Raw genomic sequence first — 21315 nt, forward strand, 5'->3', positions numbered from 1 at the left:
ACTACAACATGGTTTCCACATTACTTTATTTAAAAGATTTAAAAATGTATTATTTTAGTCGATAAATTTGCAACACTTAACAACTCTAGCTGACAGCTGTTTCCCTAGTGTTGTCAAGCGCCACGCAGCTAAAAGCAATTCTCATTTCACCTTCCGTTGCCGTCTAGAAGAAAATGCTAATTATTTGTTATAGGCCGCAGTAATTTGTTAAAACCTCGGTATCCACGCGAAAGGAGCCTTCTCCAACGTGTACGTGTGCGTGCCTGGGCACCGCCGTCCGTGTGTGAGTGTGCAAGTGCATGTGTATGTGTATGGCTACCTGGTGCAAAGTAAACTGAAAAAAAAGTAAGCAAGGTCGACGGAGCTGTCTCAGCTGCCTGCGTGCCATTTTTCTTTCTTCTTCGCGGTTGGAAAGCGAGTGACTGCTGGTCGCAGGGCGAAACCATGAACTCCACTAGCAATCTGGCGGACGTGGTGCGGCACTACCAGCGCAGCATTGAGAAGCACAGCGACAACGAAAAGCGGGTGAGATGCGACGCCTGCTTCTTCCTGCCACCGCTCCTATGTTTCCTCTTATGCTCTTACGTTTCCTCATCCTTTCTACCTGTCTACCTTTCTACCTTTCTTATTTGGGTTCTATAAATTCTGTTAGTCTATTTTACCTCCTCACTCTTTATCTACTTAAATGTTAATTAAATATTTAAAACAAATTAAATATTAAGTGCAAGTAAGTTTCAAGGTCGGAGACGGAGACAACAAAAAACCGCCCTTAAGTCAAGACCCAGACAAAATACTTACATATGTGGAGAAAGCGATGTCTATAATTTGTTTTGTAATTTAGAAAACAACGGAAAGAGCTCAGGGAGCTATAGTTACTATGTAATCTAACTAATTTCCAAGATTATTTTGTTTTGTTTGGAAATGTGATACTTAAGGAAAATTATCTCAGCCTATTTATATAATTTAATTTGATTTAATACAATCAAATTTGGTAAAAACTATGATGAAACTTCGAAGAGTCAGTATAATCTACGTTCAAATCTTAACAAAATTAGAAAACAACAACAAATGCAGTTCTTTAATCCACGAGTAACACTTGGAAATTTCATGAAAATACAGTTGTGAAAACATTTCAATTAAATTTTCAAATAAAAAAATAATTCTCATGAACTCCCTTCTTTATTTATGTAAATTTTTGTCCCCTTCCAAAGTAAACACTAAGCAAAAAAAAATTAAGTACTGTCAGCAAGGTCAATCATGAAACATAGTCTGCTTTCCATTAACCTCACAAACTCACGTTCTGTACCATCTACTTGAGATCGCCATCTAACCCAGCCGTCTTTTTGGCCACCTCCACAGCTGGTGCATTGCATGAACAAGCTGTTCAACCTGCCCATCAAATTCGAGCACCTGCAGGAGACCGGCATTGGCAAGACCGTGAATGCCCTGCGCAAGTTCAACGGGGAAGTTGGCCAGTCTGCCAAAACGCTCATCACAAAATGGAAAGCCATGGTGACCGCCGAAGAGGGCTCCTCGTCAGAGGTCCCACTAGCGGCCAGCAGTCAGGAAGAGGACTCCGGAAAGTCAAACGGTCGAAGGTCCAGCGACGAGGATCTTGACCAGGAGAACAAGGGCAGTAACTCATCCAGTGGCGAGGAGCGACATACTAGCGAGCACAGATCAAGGCATGAAGAACGAAATGATAAGAGCTCCAAGCAGGAGCGAAGCGGGAGCAGTAAAAGTCACTCCAAGAGCTCGTCGGATTCGAACAGAAAGCACAAGAGCAGTCGCCACGACAAATCCAAGGAAAGGGACAAAGACAAGGAGGACCACAAGGAAAAGAGGTCGAATGGCGACCACAAGTCCAGGGATTCCAGTCAGTCAAACAGTAATAGGAGCAGCAAATCTGATGCACATAAAAGCGAACACAGCAAATCCAAGCATGAAAAGGTGAGTACACTGAAAATAAATTGATGCTGTTACCCAAGACCTCTGTCGTCAATTAACAGGAAAAGCTGCACAAGGACAAGTCAAGCAAACACCACAAGTCGTCTTCGAAGTCATCTAAGCGGTCACACAGCCCACAGCGTGCCGACGAGGATTCGAGCAAGGCAAAGATACCAAAAACGAAAGCTAAGTCCGAAGAGGACTCCCCCGATGGCTTTGACTCGAGCATGGGCGCCAACTTTGACGACGTTCTCGGCATGCTTAACATGCCCATGAGCAACAAGAAAAGCACCAGCGGCAAGAGCAAGTCTGTCGCTAAGATAACAGCCTCAACCTCATCCTCGTCAACTCCAGTCGCTCCGGCGGCAACCTCTAGAGATGCCTTCATGAGCAGTCGTCCGTCCTCCACAAAAGTAATTGAAAATATACATTACTAGAGTTAATCGAATTGAATCAATATAATCACATTAGAAACCCGAGTTACTAGCATCGTCGGCCAAGCTGGAACCCTTGGATCCGAGCATTGCCTTGGAGTTGCCAACTATTTCCAACAACTACAAGCCTTTGCCCTTGAATCAAACCGTGATGGACGTGGTTTTCAACCAGGGCGGTACCCAAAGGTCCCAGACTTCTCGATTCAATGAGTCTGAGGCTTTGGCACAGGGCATTTCTTCAAAAACCATGCGGTATGTTTAAGACGTCTTCATTCCATTGGTGTTTAATATTTGATTTTCATCTAGCACCAAGATCTACTCGGGCGTAAGAACTGGCCAACTCCTGCAGGTGCCCTCACTTTTTGATCTGTGCACGCGCATTCTCCAAAAGAACCTTGATGGTAAGAGCTTGCTAATAGCTAACATCTGACAACTAAGTCATACCTTAAAGCAGAACATTACTAAACATAAAAGGAAGCAAAGAAACTTCATGTCTGTCCTGTAGCTTCTTTAAGGTTAAAATTATTAATTTACTCAACTAAGAAAAACTTATACTTATCCTGTTGCAGCGCTCGAATACACTGGTGGCGTGCCCTTTGAGATCCTTCGAACCGTTCTGGAACGCGCCACGCCACAGCAGCTGCTGAACATCGAGGAGTACAACCCTTATCTGATGGACGACAGTGATATCTTGTGGCAGCAGCATGTCCAGCGACACTGTCGTAGTCAGCGACGTGAGGAGATGGAAACGTGGCGCGAAATGTTCCTGGTAAAGTGTCTCTTGGAAATCCCCTTAGATAAGTTTCCTCTCTTAGTCAGAATATCATCTTTATTATCCTTGCAGCGCTGCCAAGAGGAGAAAGATCGTAAGCTTAGTAGCCTGGCCGAGAGTATTAAGGCCTCACAAAAGATCAGCGAGGCACCCGTGCGCAAAACACAGCTCGCCTTTGTGGACTCCATGGTGAAGCCGCCGCGCAGTGTGATGCGAAAGCAGGAGCAATATGGCACCAAATCCAAACTCATTGCCACACCAGCTGCTCGAGTAGCCGCTTTGTCCAGCGTAACGCCTAACGCCGCCAAGGTGGGCGATGCCCGTCTGCGTGTCTTGGCCGCTACCCGCGACACTGCCCAAGTTGGTGAGTTCAATGAATATTCTCAATAACGAGTCAATTAAAAGAATTAAATAAGTTACAAGAAATTAGTTTTAGATATTCAGTAGCTACTGCTATAGCATATTTTACAAATGAATTCTTTTGTAATTCGCAGCTGCCGTGCCGCGGAACAAGAAGGCACCGCTGATGGCCAAGACCTTGCAAGACCTAATGCGCGGACGGCAGAGGCGATAAACGATTGAAAGCAGCAGACAAACTGGCAAGCATATTAAGATGCGTTTATTCGTTATAGTTACAATCCTTATACTCAATTTGTTCATCAACAACAGAAGGATAAGCCAACCAGATTTGGCAGAAACTTTGGGGTTTAGTAAAGCGAGATTGTATTGGACTTTGTCTTACCCAGTGCGCCGAGCAACCCGAATGCTACTGTCTCTAAAGCATACCGCGCATGCTATTTATTATTTATTCATGTCTTTGTCTCACATTAATTATACATATTTACAAAAATTAAGTTTACTCTGAGACGGATAACGATTGTATATTGAATAAGATTATGTTTTTGTAGCATTCTGCGCAGATTTTCAACGAAATTAGATTATTTTCAGGTTAATCCTTCTATGGAACTGCAACTGGAAAACAGCGGCGAGCGGTTCCACCTTCACTTTTAAACTTATGTACGTTCAATGTTCATTTGTGCTAGAGGGCTGTGCGAGTGTCCAAAATCCAATATAGTGTATATAAATGCGTGTAATTAACGCAAAATCTTACATATTCATATACCTAATTGAACTTCCTAAATTATTAACGTACAGTTTTTATTGCCTTTAGATGCATCGCTCATCTAGTCGAACCGATTATATTCTGGAAGTAAATATACAAATATTGTATACTTCTTAGTCTGCTTAGTCGATCAAATGAAATTACACATTTTTTTTCTGATATGGTTCTCTTTAAATATGTAAATCCCCTTAACACAAAATATATTTCAATTGTAAATCCTGCGAAATGTCATACACAATCGTTATTTTTTTATAGAAAACCATGTCGTTCTTTTGTATTTTTATCGAACTTCTGGGAGACTGGCCAAAGTTTCTTCATACATACATATATTATACCCTTGCAGGGTATTATAATTTTAGTCAAAAGCTTATAACGCTGTGAAGGAGTCATTTCCGACCCTATAAATCATATATATTCTTGATCAGCATCGATGCCGAGTCGATTAAGCCATGAAAACTGAGTATGCAGCTTTGTTAATCTACTAACAACTAGCATAGAACAGCTTTCCGAATTAAAATTAATGCCTTTTTGGCTAAGTTATGAGTTTTTTACATATTGATTTCCGATTCGCTCATATTATTTAAGTGCAAAATGCAAGGGTATATAAACTTTGGCTTACCGAAGTTAGTTATCTTCTTGTTTTATATCATTTTACTAGACTGAAATTTATATTCATAAAAATATTCATCATGCGGCAAGGAAGCGAAGCATGTAAAGGCATTACACTGTAATCAAAGTCGTTTATTCCACTAGTAAGCTAACGGAAACAAAAAAAATTAAACTCGGAGCTATTTAAGAGCAGACTCCTCTGTTAATTGTTAAAAAGCGGGCAAATATTATATATATGTAAAGGTAAAGACAAGCAAACGAGTTGTTTCACACAATAGTAACAGTAATATTATACAGACTTATTACAAATAAATTATTATTTTGAAACATAAACTATCAGCGAGTGGGGATCCATTCGGTCTGCAGTGTTTCATCTTGTTGATTTGATTCAGGTGCCAATGCAATACAACGTCTTGCTGGGCGCGTAAAAAACGTCGACCAGCCGCTGGCAGGAACTATTGAGAGTTAGCACACGATTCGTTGTAGCTGATGAGTATGAAGTCGATGCGGACGAGGAGCTTCCAGCGCCTGTGTCCCTGTGGAATCGTATAATATAGATTAATAAAAGAACCATTGAAGTTTGTACAATGGCTAAAGTACCCCATGGGCGACAGCTTTTTGATGTCCCACAATCGCAGACTGCCATCGGTGCAGGCTGTGGCCAGATGCTGATTGTGCAAACTCCAGGAAAGGGAACTGATGCTCGTTGCATGATCCTTAAGCTCAGCCAGCTGCGCTCCGGCCGCCAGATCGAAAATGCGAACCTTGGTCTCCTCGCCGGCGGCGGCCAACATCTTTCCGTCTGGACTGAAGGCCAACTGGGTAACAGCCTGACGACAGTCGGCAAAGACGCGCATAAGCTTCCCGCTGGTTGCGCACCAAAGGCGCACCGAGTGATCCGCTGAGCCGGTCGCTATATAGTTGCCATTCGGGTGGAAAGCAACACACTGTGGAAAAGATTCATTATATCATCGTTGCCTGTTCTTAGTTCATTACCCACCTCAACGTCCTGCGTGTGACCGGCGTAGATGATGAGGGCGTGCTCCTTTTCCAGCGACCACAAGCGAGCAGTGAGATCCTTTGAGCCCGTGACGACGTACTGGCCAACTGGACTCTCGTCCAAACACCAGATTGGGTAGTTGTGACTTCTGTATATGGCGGCACAGTGCAAATTATGCGCCCGCCAGCACCGCATAGTGGCGTCCTTGGACACACTATACATGAGGGGATAATGGGCTGAAAAACGCACGTCAGTGACGCCTCTCGTGTGACCCCGAAGGTGCAAGCCGCCGAATTCGTTGCTGTTAAGGAAGTTAGATACTTAAGAGGCTTCAACGGTTAGGGAATAAACTTACTAGGAATTGTCAGTGTATTTGCTGTGCCGTGCTCTGTTGCGTTCTCTTCGCTCTTCCTCAGAACAACGAACATCCTCTTCACTGCTGTCCTCATCCTCCGCATCTTGCTCCATTTCCATCTGGTCTACGCAGTTGTTTAGCTCCCAAGGACACTGCGATTGAGGATAGCGTCTGTAGAAGCTCTTTCCGCGGCAGCTGTGCTGGTTGAGCTGCCACAGCTGCACGGCGGAGTTGTCGAAGCCGGCGAGCAGATGGCACTCACTGGAATCCAGGTGCGCGGAAGTGAGGCCCCGGGAGCGCTCGCTAATCCTGAGAATGCGCGGTAGCTCTGCTTGGGCCTTGAGTATCTGTTCGGTGGCTGATTTGACGCTGTCCAGGCAGGCGTCTACATTGAGCTGGGGTTTGCAAGATTCCGCGGCTTCTTCCGCTTCGATCTCCCGCTTTATATCAGTCTCCAGCTTGATGTTCGGCTCATCCGCAGGTCGTTTTTTTGCAGATTTTTCGATTGTTGGCTTCGTCGGCGTGTGATCTCCTCGAGGAGTGACGGAAACTGTTGGTTTGGCTGTCACCTCCTCCTCAGCCTCTTCACCGTCCAGGTCGTCCGTCAAGCCTAGAAGGTGATCCTCGCTGAAAGCACGTTGCTCATTCTCCACGATATGTATTTGCAGCCAAGTGTACAGCAGGTTCATTATCAAGACATGACCTCGCCTTTGCAAATAGGCACACATTCTCTCCACCACCTGGGCAGAGGTGTGCAATTCGTACTTAGAGGAGCGAAAGTGCGCCACCGTCTCGTCCGACTCGGCCGCTTCCAGCCGTGTGCAACCGCTCAGAATCTGCACTAGACGCATGAAGTAGTCGAGTTCCGTGTCCCCAGTGTCCTGGGCTTCTCTAGCGAACCGTATGTGGAAGGTGGACTCGGAGGCAGAGGTGGAACAACCGTTGATCTTGGTGGGCGGTGGAGCGTCATAGAGGTCCACAGGCGCCACCAAATGGGCGTACTTTCGCAGCAGTTCCACAGCGCCTCTGGGTTCGCGCGCCTTTAACAAATCCAGATAAAAGTGACAGAGCATTGGTCCGTAAAACCGCTTCATCTCCAATCTCAGCGGCTCTGCCTGAGCCTCCACAAATTGCGAGAAGCGTCCGAACTGCTGATCCACCGTGTGCTGATTGTTAGTGATCACCTGTACATTCGAGTAGGTGAAGCTGTTTCCTCCGTGCAGATCTGTGTCCAACATTTTGTTTACCGCGAACTGCTGCTTGTTCTGCAGCAAAAGAAAGTCCGAGCGGCGGAAGCGTTCGTTGCCCTGGATTAATAAAACCGCGGAGGCCATTAGATCGCTGAATAGAAGAATGTGGAGAGTAAATCCATCACTTACCACGTAGTTTTTCTGCTTCAGCAGAAGGCCGACGGCGCAGCGCAGAAAATCGTTTTTCGAGGAAGTTTTCTTGTTGCCCGCACTCGACTTGTTGTTATTGTTACTGTTGCTATTGTTGTAAACGGGCGACGCTGCATGGGCATGGGCGTGGCTGCTGCTGCTGGCGCTGGGCAAGCTCATGGTTGTGTGTTATCCTCGCCAAATTCGTCTCCGAATCCTGATCCCGTCCTGCGTGCGTCCAGCGTCCGATAACAGTGCGGCGGTTATCGGTGCGCAGCGGTAAACAGCTGTTCACCAGCATTTGTTGTGGTTAGTGTTGGGAAAGTAGCTATATTTAACGATAAATAAAAGCCAAATTCAAATAAACATTTAAGAACATAATAACCTATAACATTTCCAATATTTAATTAGTAACATATTCATCTTTAAAGTTTTCAAATCACTAAATTAAAATATTAAATTATCATCAGTAAATGTTCACATATAAATTCTTATGAGCTAGCTATTTTCTAGCCTTCGCCATTGTGAAAGGTGCAGCTAGGCTGTTATCACTGGCGCACCTCAGCTGATAGTTGTTGTTTCCCCGCCCGCGCACGACAATTTCTTCCGTTTTTGCTGTTGTGTTTCAGTTGGAGTTTTTACCTGCTTTAAATCGGTACCTGGCCCTTTAACAAAAGCAATTATGACCAGCACAACAAAGTTTGTGAACGAATTCTGTGATATAATCGATTCCTATGGAGGGCGCGATAAGGTAACATATAAAAACACCCCACTCTGCAAAATCAATTTCCCATCTAAACTGCCGCACACCTGTTTGTTTACATTTTTCCATTCGTGTTTCCCAAAAAAAGCTCAATTTGAAAAATGCATCGTGGCATATTGACGGTTTGTTTTTGGACTGGTTCATTGGGGGGCTCGGTCGAAGTTAAGGCAAAGCCAACCAACAGGTTTTTTTGCGGGGAAGCTGCTGCTGCTGGCATTGGGCCGGGGTCTTGGACGAGGAAGTAGCTGCAGATTGGACCTTGCCTCACTTCTTTAAGAGCATTCGCAATGAGTTTCTTTGCTTCTGGCTTATCAGTCGCTATTTGGCGGCGTTCGAGTCGAGATAATGTTCAATACTATAGCCGGCAAACCGTTAACCCGATGCCAAATAAAGCGGATAATACGTTACGAGCGAAAGGTTTGTTTAGCCCACTAACCCACACCTTAGGCGAGGAACACGCGATTCATTAGGAAACACCCACACCAAAAAACAAGGGACATTTACCCTTTCAAAGAGTTGTATTATTTTTGAATTTGTGTTTTCCGTGACTATAGTTTCTGCATTTAGAAGAATTTCTGAATTACCATATTTCATTGTCAAGTGTAAGACTTAATAATACCCTTGCAGGGCTTAATAATTTTAGTCCAAAGCTTGAAACTCTGAAGGATTCATTTCCTACCCTATAAATCATATATATTAATGATCAGCATTAAAAGCCGAGTCGATCTAGCTTTATCTAACGAAATTTAAAACTTTCAAAAATTCAAAATTTGATAAGGGGTTACACCGTTAAAATTGTCAAAAATTGGCAAAAACTTCAATTTTTTAGAATTCAAAACGAATGCAGATTTATAAACCTGATAAAAAGAAGCATTGGAAAGTTTTCCGATTTAAAATTAATGCATTTTTTGCCTAGTTATGATGGTTTTTGGTTGTACACATTTCGGCTTCCCAAAGTTATGTTCCCTTCTTATTTTGTAACGTTTTCAATTCGGTAGTAATTTTTATAGACTCCAAAAAAACTAAAAATATCCAATAATAAAAAACTTTGAGAATATTATATCTATAGAATTAAGCTTGTTTTAAAAAGGAATAGTGTATACAAACCTTCGTTTTAAATGAACCTTTTTGTTTCGTATTGAATAACTACATAATTCATTGATGGCTGGTCAAATAAACTGTAGTATTGATGGGTAAACAGTGGCACACAACCCATTACCCATCCTGTTGGGAGTAGGAACCCCAGGTGCACTCCGCTGGCAGTCGGCAAACAAGATGTTCGTGGCATTCGCTGTGTTCTTTTTATCGCTGATTGCGTTTTATCTGTTTGTGACATCCAAGCAATTCCACAAATTGCAGGGCTGACGCGGGAAATCCAGGTCAAGTGAAGGTAAACTGAGATGGTGGAAAAATACGTGGAAGATATAGCAAAAATAATATTGCATAAATGATATTTAGCAGTGATTTTCTCTCATTTCCGCAGGTGATGAAGGCGTTGTGTTACAGCGCCAAACTGGTGGCCGGATACCATGCCAGGCGGAATCCTGATCTGGCCAAGAGATATGCCACAGCCAGCTCAAGGATCTCGGGAGCGAGGGCCACCCTGCGTCTGATCGATGATATACCTATGATTCAGTACGCCCTGGAGTACGGGCTGGGAGAGAATGAACCTGATCGCATCATGGCTGTCCTAGGCGTGACAGCCAACATTGTGGATTTGCTCTACTATCCCATCGAGAAGGTCTGCTGGCTGGCCGAGCACAAGATTCTGGATGTAAAACATGCGGACAGCTGGGACAACGTCAACTCTATATTCTGGGTACTGTCAGTATATCTGAACCTCATGAGGTTAGTACGAAATCGATGATGAATGTACGTTTTAAGAAAATATAATAAAAAATATTGAAATTATTGCAGAACAATGAGGAATTTTTCACTAAATCAGGACAAACTAAACCGCACTGCAAACCTAAACGAGTGAGTTACAATTACATATTATCCAAGAGTGCTTTGTAACCCCTCTGAATCCACAGGTTGGATACCAAATCCCTGGCTAAGCATCGGCTGGAAATGGTGTCCATCGTTCGCATATCCCTCGATTTCGTACACGCCGTCAGCACACTGCCCAAGGGCTATCTTTGGGGCGGCAAGCTGTCCACATTTCAAGTGGGAGCAATAGGTACCCTGTCGGCTGGCCTCGGCATCTACCAGATCTTTGCCAAGAGAAGACTGAACAAGTAGTTGAGCTTTGGCGTCATCATTGTCATTCGTGTTTTCAATCTGTGTACTCGTAATTGTTGATCAGAATTTTAAGCTAGTCGGTAAAAATGTTTTGATTGTGAAAATGATGTAGTTTTTTTGTACGGCACTCGCAAGTGTTTAGCCAGTAAGATTTGTATCTTTTAAAGAGCACAATATACACGCTAATTGTGAAAGAAAAGAACAAAGTTGGGGAATGTTTGGTCTGTGTGTCCTTTATTATCTGTTACTTCTTTTATTGTATTCTGTTAGATTCCGATACATGTGGTTCAGTATATGCTTTGGTTTTGCCAGCAGAATTTTTAACCTATTGTACAGGCTCCTCCTATATATTGTCAGCCCCCCGGTGAGGGTTCATTACCAGAGTTTCTATTATTATCTCTCCTCCCCTCGTTCATACGATTTGTCGGTTTAGCAGTCATTGTATACAATGTTTCGTCTTTAGGCATTTTTAAAATACTCATATGTCTGATTTTATACTTGTTATGCATTATTCCAGGCTAAATAATTGGATTTATAGATTACATGAGGGACCTGCTCAGGAGCCGGGGTAATCCCAAGCTCACTGGCCAGTGGTAATGGTTAAAAATAACATTCGTTAGTAAATATATATAATATATTTTGTTCTTTTTATACAATTTCTTTGCCTGTGTCAGCCGCAAGCGGGTAAATATTAACAGTTACTAGTTATTCGCTCTGCCCGACTGCCGCTTCCTTTGGTAAGCTCTTTAGATGTACGAAATATGAATGAAGTTGTTATCCTTTTATTGTATAGTCCTATTATATCTGCTGTCTATTAGGTGCGGCGTTTATTAAAATTCTCGTTATTTTGATATAGAGATATAGTTCTGGGATTTGTTAATTTTCGATAATATACCTAGCTACAGGAGTTGTATTCTGCTTTAATTATTATTACATTTAATATTTTCTCTTCCGTTTGCATATTCGATTGAAGATCATCGCTCCATTTACAAAAAAAGCTTCAAAAAGTTCCCAAAAAATTTCCACGCACTCAAAATATGTTCAACATTGTTCCATTTGCTTTTTGTAGTTGTTGTGTAAGTGTGTTTTACTTTTTTTTTTGTTATAACCATAATGCAATTTGAACTCTTGCTCATAACAATATATAATAATTATTATTACATAAATAGGTATATATCTTTATTTGTATGAATTTATATTGCGTGTACACCGTCGTGTTCGAAATTAGAAGAGGCCATCCAAGAATTTGAACCCAACTCTTCCTTTCTATAAGAAACATTATTTGCCAGATTCTTCCGATTCTCATTTTTGAGGGAGCGAAGAAGAGGTGTTTTTGTAAAAAACAATTCAGGGCTTTTTCGGAGGCCTCTAAGAACTAGGAACAACATTGTACTAAGTATTTATGTACGTACTAATGTATGCCTTGTATTTTATAAATATTTATGTATTTATTTGTATATATATTTTTACTTATCGGAAGCTATTTAAAATGGCACTGCAGTAATTTTTTGTTTATATTCCTATATAAGGTGGGAAAATCAATTAGTTGGGCCGCCATTTCCGGTTAAGGGCATGGCGCCCGCTACTAAATATTCTTCTAAATATCCTTCCGCTCCTTGGCTATAATAACGGTATACGAATTCTGGGCGGGGCAGCTCTTAACTCAATCGCCATTGGGTTGCCCCGCAAGTAATTATTAAAATATATATATGCATGTATGTATATATAGTATATGTGGTATTTGATTATTGCATTAAAAGCTTAGTATTCCTTTCTGAATTATCGTTATTATATATTCATTGGTGTATATATATAGGTTGTATAATAGTCTTTTTAAAAACCGTTCTTATTGCATTCTCTTATCCCTTATCGCTACGCTTAGGCCTAACTGGTAACACATTTGCCGAGCAAATATTGTTGGTTTAAAATTCAATTTGCAAAGTTCTTGCTAATGTTCCCCCAAAATGTGTCTCACATGTTCACTTGTGTGTCTTTGAATACAGTTGACAGTACAATCAGTAATACGATAGTAAAAATATCTGTTATAGGGTTTTCGAATACGAGTATTTAGTATGCAGTTTAGTTTAGAGTACAGTATAGAGAGGTTAGTTAATGAGTGTGTTGGAGATATCGGCATAGGCAGAGAGATATTCCATTCACGGGGCAGGTATCCCCTTTTTGTATGCGTTTAAAAATAATTTACTCTGTATAGTGTGTGTAGATTGGCTTAAAAGTAGAGACGTAAGATAAATCAGATGACTGGTGTGTGTGTGTTGTCAGTAAAATATGTGTGTTTATTTTAAATATATATGTACTTTGGATTGTTTAATATTTTGAATTGTTGCCTAATAATTACGCCTTGCATATTTTCTCTTAATATTTTCTGATTTACTTTGCTAAAATTTAATATTATCGGTTTTTGCGTGGGAAGCGTTCGATTTTGGTTCCTTTACATTTCGTTTAAACATTATATTTTTGATACATTTGTGAATCTCTTCTCCTAGACTCGCATTTTCTTTAGATTAATTTCGATTGAAAATAAAAACTTCATGTTAATTAAGTTGAAAAGCCGTGTGGAAAAGTTTAAAACTGTTGTTTCACATAGTACATGTATGTGTGTGTAAGTGTTAATTTAAAATTCACATTCTGTTTGTTCTTAAGCTTGTAAAAGCATTAAAAACTTTAAAGTAAAACTGTGTAATATACGATCGAGATTGAGTCGCCAATTGTTTCTTGCCGAAATATATAGCCTTAAAAAGTTCCATTTAAAAGTCACCCCGCTTGGCTTCTTCTTTCATTTGTTATTCTTTTGGTTAGTAAAAATATGGTAAATTTTAGAGTTATTTAAAATTGTTTACGAATATGTTTGCAAGTTTACGAGTGTGTTTGTGTGCTAGTGTTTAGGTATATTAGTGTATTTAGTTATTCGAAATGTGAGCTTGATGTTCTGCGAGCTAAAAACGTTAATGTATCCAATAGATTTGAAACATTTATCTGATTTTCTCAATAAAAGAATGGTACTGCCATGTCGTCTCAGCCACCTAATTAGTTCATTATAAAGGCTAAAAAATAAATTTAAAAAGATACACCCCTCAAACACTATCGAGGGCAAGTGAAATAAGGTCTTTTTTGTTTTGCTGATGCAGTTTTGGAGCATTAATGTTTTCCTATCAAGGTAAGTCTTACGATTACTAATAATTTAGCTAAAGCACCATTTTATCCGTATATATTTACAGTTTGTCTAGCTTAGGGTTAAGGTATTCTCCCTTCTCTTTATCTATATCCACGACTTAACTGGAATCAACTTTGGCTTTTAAAATATATATGTTGTTTACCTAGTATTCCTCTCATTTTGGGGGAAGACTATTCGCCACTTCAGGGTATATATAGGGCCACATAGGCATTCCTTATGCTCTGAACCCCTGATATCCTTTTAGTTTCTATTATCTAGAACCAATGCCACGCTGATTCCACTTGGTAGGCATACTTTACAATACTTCTCGATTGCATTAAAAGTAGTCAATAAGCTTTTTGATTTGTGGTTGGCATTAAAGCGATTTAAGTGGGTGATTTTTGTTTTTTTTTTCTTGGGTTCGGTTCTCCTCTCTCCTAATCGAAGGCATTAATTATGTGTGTGTTTGCGTGTATAGATAGGTAACGTACATATATGTATATGGTAAATGGTTAGTAACAATGCACTGCACTTGTGGGCCTGGGCTTATGTTTATTGCTAATCATACACCGGCCAGGCCAGTGTGAACTGGTCCTGGCTAAAGGAAACTAAGCTAGGTGTAGGCGCTACAACAGAAACCGTTACACTAAGAGGCATCCTTGATTTGCCTAGACCCGCAATCCCTCGAGTACTTTAAAAATTGCTTATCCTCGCAGCAAATCTATATATTAAAAACTAAACAAATTCAACTATTCTGCTCCCTCCTCCTCCTCCTAGCCGTCGTTTCTCGTTTCGTTATTGTTATAATTACATGGTTTCTCATATTTGTTTCTTTTGAAGACTACCTTAAAATCCCTGTAGGTTCATCGTAATGCGTGTGTAAATGTGTGATGTACGAGATAATGCTAAAAACAATTAATGCCTAGGGGGCCATATGCGTTAAAATGACACATAACACACCCGTCGTCTCTCGTTGAGTCTGAATTACTCGATTACATTGGTTGCTTTCGGTCATTCTGAGTATTCAGTTGTTTTGGTAAAGTAATTTGATTGTTTTTATGCTTAAATTCGTTTGAATTTAAATGTTGATATTAGACTAGTTCTAGTTTCTTAACTTGGTTAGCTTAAGAGTAACAATCAGCATGGGAAGCGCAAGGTTAGTGTTAGGTGTTAAGCTTGTATTAAGAGTGGCCAAAATGAAACCAAAGGCTAAGTCAAAAGCGATTTGTTGTTATATATATTTGTGGTTTTGTTTCGAGAATAGTGTGTTTGGTTTTATGAATGAATTTAGAGTTCGCGTTCGTTCGGTTTTGGTTTAAGTATAGAGTTCTTTTCGGTTATTTTTCACTATGCGTGTTAGGTGTACAAAATGAGTAACGTTTAAATAAAGTTAAGGCCTTGCGTAAAGTTCAATATGTAATACTATGTGGCTACATACATGTATGAGTATTTTAAATATAGGTTAATATATAGGCGCTTGAGATCCGTTCTCAAAATACATGGAAAAGAATGTTGGGACATAAATTATAAGCCTAGTGCCGAGCGGTGCTCTAAAACTGGTGTGGAACAGCCAAAAAAGCCAAAGAATGATAAAGCCTTAAAACAAAGTTTAACAATTAATCAATCAGGCATCGCGTTGATGTTCAACATCGATATTAAGCTTAAAGCTAATCCAAAACAAAAACTAAACAAAATATATATATAGTAACTCAGGTTCGTAACAAAATTCAATTCGAGTGACAAAAAAATAAAGTGGGACTGGTTGGTGGTGAGTTAAATGAATTTACAATTTTTAAAATATCTTTTTAAAAATTGAAATTCCCTGATAAACGCTTAACGGACAATCCATAATATAATCATTTCAACTCGGGGCTTGGGGGACTTAGCTATGTAAAAAGAAACCATATAAAATTCCTCAATAATAGCGCAAAACATAACAAAAAAAATATATATATAAAGTCTCATCTATCTAATCGGAAAGTTGCTGGGTCGAGTCTCTTCCAGTTCCCCGACGCCAGCACTTGAGCCGCTTCGTTCGCTTAAAATTAGACATTGTACAAAGAAGAAAATATGAACAGCTTTCTTAGCTAAGAAATTAACAAGTATAGTGTAGGGGCGACCATTTCACGTATATCCATTCGTTAAACATTCGAATGCCAGCTCCAAATGCTGATATGTAAGCATGATTATCAAAAAAATAGTATGAATGAGTGTGAGTGTGTTTGGGGGGTCCTTTGAGGGGGGGGAGCGGTCATCGACCAACACTAATTGCCTTAAAGGAAATTCAAAGTGTAAGCTTCATCATATCCTACCGATCTAATATACACACATCAATAAAACTGTGTTCACAATGATAATGATGATGAAGTTGATGACGAGCCCGGGTCTCCATCGGCTTCTGGAAAAACTCTGCCACTAAAAGTCCGAAATTGCGCCTTACACGTATATGCGGAAAAATCCGTAAAACGGTGCGGATAAAAGCTTAGGCTGCCTAGATCGCCGGATGATTGTGCTGCTTTTGCCGCTGTTGTTGCTGCTGGAAGTTGTACAATGTTGCAGCATTGCCAGATCCGGGATTGCTCATCAAGTTCAGATTGTGAGACTGTTGCGCTTGCTGCTGCTGTTGGAGATGATGGTGCTTCAGTTGCTGCTGCTGGATCTGATGCTGTTGCTGGTGATGCGGCGTCTTGTTTTCGCCATTATTACTGTGGCTGGATGAGGCCAGCGAAACGGTCGACGAGGATGGGCCAATGCCAACCAGGTTCTGTGACTTGGAGTTGCGGGTCAAGGGCTTGTGGTTCTTGACGATGTCACAGCTGTGCTGCCATTGCCAGCAACTGCGACAGAAGTAGCTAAAATAGAGTAAATAATTAGATTAGATTTCAATGTTTACAGTTCGATTTACTCACCGGAAACAAGACAACTCTCGACAATAGTAGGGACCGTGTTGCACTCCGCATATTGAACACAGGGCGTCCTCTAAATATGGATCCACCTGCACCTTTTTGGTGAACTTTGTGGTTCGAATCTCAATGAAGGCGGCCGAGACGGCTTTCATGTATGAGCGAAAGTTACTAAAGGTCACGCGTCCCGATCCAATCGGGTACTTGTACTTGTCCGTATCAATGCCAGCATACAGCACACCATCAAATAGATCATCCATTATCTTACCCAGCCCCTCAGCTGTTAACTTGCCATGCAAAGCACCAACGAATACGGTCTTCGTAGGATCTAATTTCTGGGAACTTGAGCGCACAAAGTTGGAGTCGGCAATTATCCATGGAATGACCTCGACCTTTTTAAACGGTAACAAATGTCTTATTTGAATCACTTAATTTGACTTGATATACTTACATCCTTTGATTTAATGCGACGTGAGGAGATCTTGAAGAAGTAGTTACTGCCGCTGTGGGAATCATCCACCTGAACCACACAGGCGGAGAGTAGGGCCTTCACCTGCTTGTCGGACTCAAAGATTATGTACACATAGCCCTTGGGTTGCGCAGCTTGCTGTTCCTTTCCGGGCCACTCCACTCTGCCGAAATCGAGATTTGGGGGTTACTAAGAAATTCGGGTAAAATGCTACATTGCGCTCTCTCACTTGATGGAGCCGAAGGGCTTAAAGATCTGGATTAGCGACTGCTCACTAATATCCCAGGGAATGCCGCCGAGAAAGACCTTTGGCGAATAGTTGAGCATGCGGTGCGAGCGCGGCGGCAGCTGTCCACTCCAGGTACATGTGGCGTCACAAAGAGCAGCCGAGGTCCTGTGGAACTTTGCCACGCGATCCAGATGACCATCATTGTTGGTTCCGTTGCCGGTGCCGCCACCATTCATATCCGACATGGTTATTCCGTTGGTCGACCCGCCCATACCTATAAGGTTGTTCAAGGTATTTCCCGTAACGTTGCCGCCAGCATAGCTCTGCAGCAGTTGGCTTAGCAACGGCATCTGTTGCGTCTGTGCCTGCAGCAGCTTCAGCGTGTTGATACGTTGCAAGTTCTGCAACTTGGCTAGTTCCATATCCACGCTAGCGAAGTTGTCCAGGCTGCACTGACCGAGGCAATTCTCGTTGCCCCCGCCGACAGTGCCAACGCCATTGAGATCGAACCCGTGCTGCTGCTGACCTCCATTGTTGGCCATCTGCTGCTCGTAGTTCCTGCTCATGTTTGCGAATTGCTGCTGTAGCTGGTGTTGGTGTTGCTGGTGTTGGTGTTGCTGTTGTTGCTGCTGCTGATGGTGATGGTGCTGCTGCTGTTGCTGCTGCTGTTGCTGCTGCAGTTGCTGCTGCTGCTGCTGCTGCATTGAGGCTAATTTGTTGCTATTAACAGACAGCAAATTCTGAAAGACATTTTGATTTAATATCTTAATATATGTGTATACGCAATAATTAAGAAGCCTAAAGAGGAATGAGATATCTACAAGACAGAATGTGCAAGCAAAAGATTGGAAAAACACACATAATTTGTTGTTGCAACATCGTTTTAAAGTTTTTGATCTTCTAATTATCTTACCAGTGTTAAAATATTAGCCATTGTTGTCTTTACGTTAAAATTTAAAACCTAATTTTTTGTTCTTTTTTTTTAAACGAATATTACTTGTAACCAAAAATTTTGTTTTGTTTGAATGAAAAATCAAGAGTAGCTTGACTGACAGTAGTGAAATAATAATAAGAAATACAAATAGCAAAAAAACTTTAGAAAGTGTGTACATATAACCTTACATGGGAAATGGAAATCGATCATAACTACGCTTAATTGATATTTATCGAAATTTGTATTGGACCAAAGTTTAAATTTTAATGATGTAACCCCTTATTACTTTTTCCAATTTTGAAACAATTTCAAAAATATATATTTCGACCGTACATGGCTAGATCGATTCAGTTTTTGATGCTGATCAAGAAATGATTCCTTCATAGCGTTACAGTCTTCTAACTAATATTAGAATACCCTGTAAGAGTATAAAAAAGACTTACAATCATGTCCAGAAGGTTGGGCTCGCTAATCGACTGGCTGCTGTTCTGGCTCTCTGGCGAGTTGGATCGCGTAGAGGCATTCGCCAGGCTGAGTCCCAAGCCACTGCTCGTGGAGTGGCCCAAGCTGGTGTATCCCTGATGCTGCTGCTGTTGGTGCTGCTGCTGTTGCTGGTGCTGTGCTGGTGCTGTTGCGGGTGCTGTTGATGCTGATGGTGGTAGAGCATGTTGATGGAGTCCATGGAGAGGCCATTGCCGCTCGAGGAGTTGCTGCTGTCACTGGAAGGGTTAAGGCACAACACACTTTATAAGTTAACGTGGTCAATTGGGAATGGGAGCGGGTGCCGCATATCACATTGGTTATTACCTGACTAAAGGTGAACTGTGAAAGGAGCGATTGTAAATAGATGTAGGCGTACTTGGCGATAAAGGTGCAGAGCAATCGAAGCTGATGTTTGTTCTTTGGAAAGCCTTAAGTGGGTTACTTTGTGCAACATTTTCAAACTAAGTTCGCCAATTCACCCAAAAAAGAAAGAAAGAATGGAAACAACAACAAATAAATTAAAACAAGGAAAGGAAACAACGAACGGTGGTAAAGACAACCGATAACTTCGCCATAACGAAGTTGCACATACTCTTGCAATTGTCACTATTCATATTTTTGATTCCAAGTGTATCTTTTGGTTCTGAATATATTCTCACATGCTACAATCGGAATATAAGAATCTCTGAGCTAACTTGGAATGTTACTGCAAGGTTTTATTGAAAAGGATAAACACCGAGTGAAGTGGGTCAATATTATTTAATAATTCATCAAATATACGGTTGTAATTTCAATAAGTTAACCCATTTTCTTTCATTTAATTGATTATTATTCTATGACTAATTTAATTATAATTAAATAAATTGATTACTTTCAATTAAAAGCTAAACTTAATAATCAGAATTTTTAAATATACAAAATCCCAAACTTCTCATTAATTTGACCCAGTCACTCACAACACACATAGAGACAGAGACAGACAGGTGAAATAATTTGGAAATCATAAGACGGTTATATAGTCCGACGAGTGAGACACACGGGCGGGGATAGATACGGATAACGAGTACAAGCAAAAAGTTAGGAGAATTAAGTGCAAATTGAGTGCAGTTAGAGGAGAAGAAGTCCCAGCCAGTGGGGACAGGCATCAAACGACGGCCATTTGCCGGAGGCGTTAACAAAAGCGCCTAGCCTTACCTGGAAGTAGTCGAAACTGGACGACTTGGTGCCCGGCGACGCCGAGGACTGAGTGGAACTGGGCGTGAGTGGAGCGTAGACCGCCGCGTTGGCGGAAAGCTGGACGCCATCACCGGCAGACGCGGCGACAGCGACAGCAGCAGCAGCGCTGGCAAGCAGCAGATTATTGACGCCGCTGCTGCTGCCGTTACCACCGAAGCTGCCGGGGGTTTGGCTCGCGGGGCAGGTGGCTCCTCCCTGGCCCGATCCTAGTCCAGATCCTACTCCTGTTCCCGATGCTGTACCGACTGCTGTAGTAGCTCCTGCACTACCTGCTGCTGCTGCTGCTGCCGCTCCTCCTACTCCTCCACCCATCGAAGATGTCGAAGGGTTTTGGCCACCTCCGACGACCCCATTGCCACCAGTGCCACAGAGGCCGAGCAGATCGTTCAGTGTGATTGGATCTGAGGAAGAGAGAGGGTTGAGGGTGAGTGCAATGTCAACAATTATCGTAAAGTTTGCCCAGCCCTCGATAAATCAAAACTATTGCCCCTCAAGCACTTTGCAAATAATCGAAAAACTGCTAATAAATTAGGCGTACTGCAGTTGCTGTTTGTGTTTGTGTTGTCCATGTTGCTCGGGTTGCTGCAGCTGCTGTTACTTTCCCCATTGCCATAGCCACCACTGCCGTCTTGGGCCAAGTTCTGACCTCCGTAGCAGGCTGCCGCCAGACTGCCAAGGTCCTTGGTGTCACTGTTGTTGCTGCTGCTGCCATCGTCGCTGCTCTCGCTGTTGGTCTCGAATTCAAAGGATTTCTGCGACATCTGTTTGCCAATGTAAACTGTCTCTAGGCTCAGCATTGGCGCTACAGCGGATCGTAGGCCATTGGCGCAATGGAACGCTTCGGTTTCAGCGTTTTGTTTCTTCGAGCTGGTACACATTTCTGTCTGGCCTTCCCTCAATGTTCGCGGACAAAAACAATTTAGAGCTTGGTATTTAAAATTTGAGTGGTACTTAAAAATTTGATTTCAGCGTCGCTATTGCGGGTACTTATGGTGACAATTTGAAGACCAAACGTTAAGGGAAATTTTTTAAAGCCCACCACTCGAGTCTGCGGATGCTCGAGGCCAGCTTAAAACAACGTGTCTAATGAAACTTACTAACAATGTGAAATTAGACTACGAATTGTGTATGTATGTGTGCCGACTTCTAAAAGTAAAAAAGTATTGAAATAATGTTTGTGTGTGTTACTGACATTTTAGAGTCCAAATGGGACTTTTTGGCAGCAAAGTAAAAGTAACATTTACGATTTGCAAATTAACAAACACC

The 21315-nt window shown here is 41.7% G+C and overlaps 4 protein-coding genes across 7 annotated transcripts; 2 read left to right on the plus strand and 2 right to left on the minus strand.

Annotated features, from left to right (window-relative positions):
• The first annotated feature begins 91 nt into the window (after positions 1 to 91).
• EloA (transcription elongation factor elongin A) lies at positions 92 to 5218 on the plus strand. 2 transcript variants are annotated; one of them, XM_086837048.1, is made up of 9 exons: positions 92 to 525; positions 1360 to 1950; positions 2010 to 2360; positions 2419 to 2633; positions 2688 to 2782; positions 2951 to 3150; positions 3226 to 3517; positions 3648 to 3752; positions 3823 to 5218. In XM_086837048.1, exons 1-8 carry the CDS (start codon positions 445 to 447, stop codon positions 3725 to 3727), a joined length of 1905 nt encoding a protein of 634 aa, XP_086693174.1. In that variant the 5' UTR covers positions 92 to 444; the 3' UTR covers positions 3728 to 3752; positions 3823 to 5218. The 2 variants fall into 2 exon arrangements, with proteins under 2 accessions (XP_086693174.1, XP_020817263.2); XM_020961604.2 differs by having other exon boundaries at positions 3648 to 5218.
• On the minus strand, positions 4997 to 7931 carry wda (will decrease acetylation). The gene is made up of 5 exons (XM_020961848.2): positions 7620 to 7931; positions 6241 to 7547; positions 5886 to 6186; positions 5486 to 5832; positions 4997 to 5421 (listed from the first exon to the last, which is right to left on the minus strand). Exons 1-5 carry the CDS (start codon positions 7797 to 7799, stop codon positions 5274 to 5276), a joined length of 2283 nt encoding a protein of 760 aa, XP_020817507.2. The 5' UTR covers positions 7800 to 7931; the 3' UTR covers positions 4997 to 5273.
• Positions 7932 to 8149: 218 nt separating this feature from the next.
• On the plus strand, positions 8150 to 10829 carry Pex11c (peroxisomal biogenesis factor 11c). 3 transcript variants are annotated; one of them, XM_020961849.2, is made up of 4 exons: positions 8150 to 8370; positions 9866 to 10230; positions 10300 to 10359; positions 10416 to 10829. In XM_020961849.2, exons 1-4 carry the CDS (start codon positions 8302 to 8304, stop codon positions 10621 to 10623), a joined length of 702 nt encoding a protein of 233 aa, XP_020817508.1. In that variant the 5' UTR covers positions 8150 to 8301; the 3' UTR covers positions 10624 to 10829. The 3 variants fall into 3 exon arrangements, with proteins under 3 accessions (XP_020817508.1, XP_020817509.1, XP_086693175.1); XM_020961850.2 differs by lacking the exon at positions 8150 to 8370 and adding an exon at positions 8600 to 8799; XM_086837049.1 differs by lacking the exon at positions 8150 to 8370 and adding an exon at positions 9567 to 9772.
• An 11-nt stretch (positions 10830 to 10840) lies between these two features.
• orb (polyadenylation element binding protein orb) lies at positions 10841 to 21282 on the minus strand. Its single transcript, XM_020962146.2, is given in 9 exon segments — positions 10841 to 16647; positions 16705 to 17090; positions 17150 to 17330; positions 17397 to 18136; positions 18774 to 18950; positions 18953 to 19049; positions 19138 to 19274; positions 20008 to 20450; positions 20588 to 21282. Coding segments are annotated over 9 exon segments (2862 nt in total). The 5' UTR covers positions 20928 to 21282; the 3' UTR covers positions 10841 to 16286.
• Between the last annotated feature and the right edge of the window lie 33 nt (positions 21283 to 21315).

This window comes from Drosophila serrata, unplaced genomic scaffold, assembly GCF_035046125.1.
Source record: "Drosophila serrata isolate PLE 108 unplaced genomic scaffold, ASM3504612v1 contig_295, whole genome shotgun sequence".
In the NCBI taxonomy this organism is placed as follows: Eukaryota; Metazoa; Arthropoda; class Insecta; order Diptera; family Drosophilidae; genus Drosophila; species Drosophila serrata.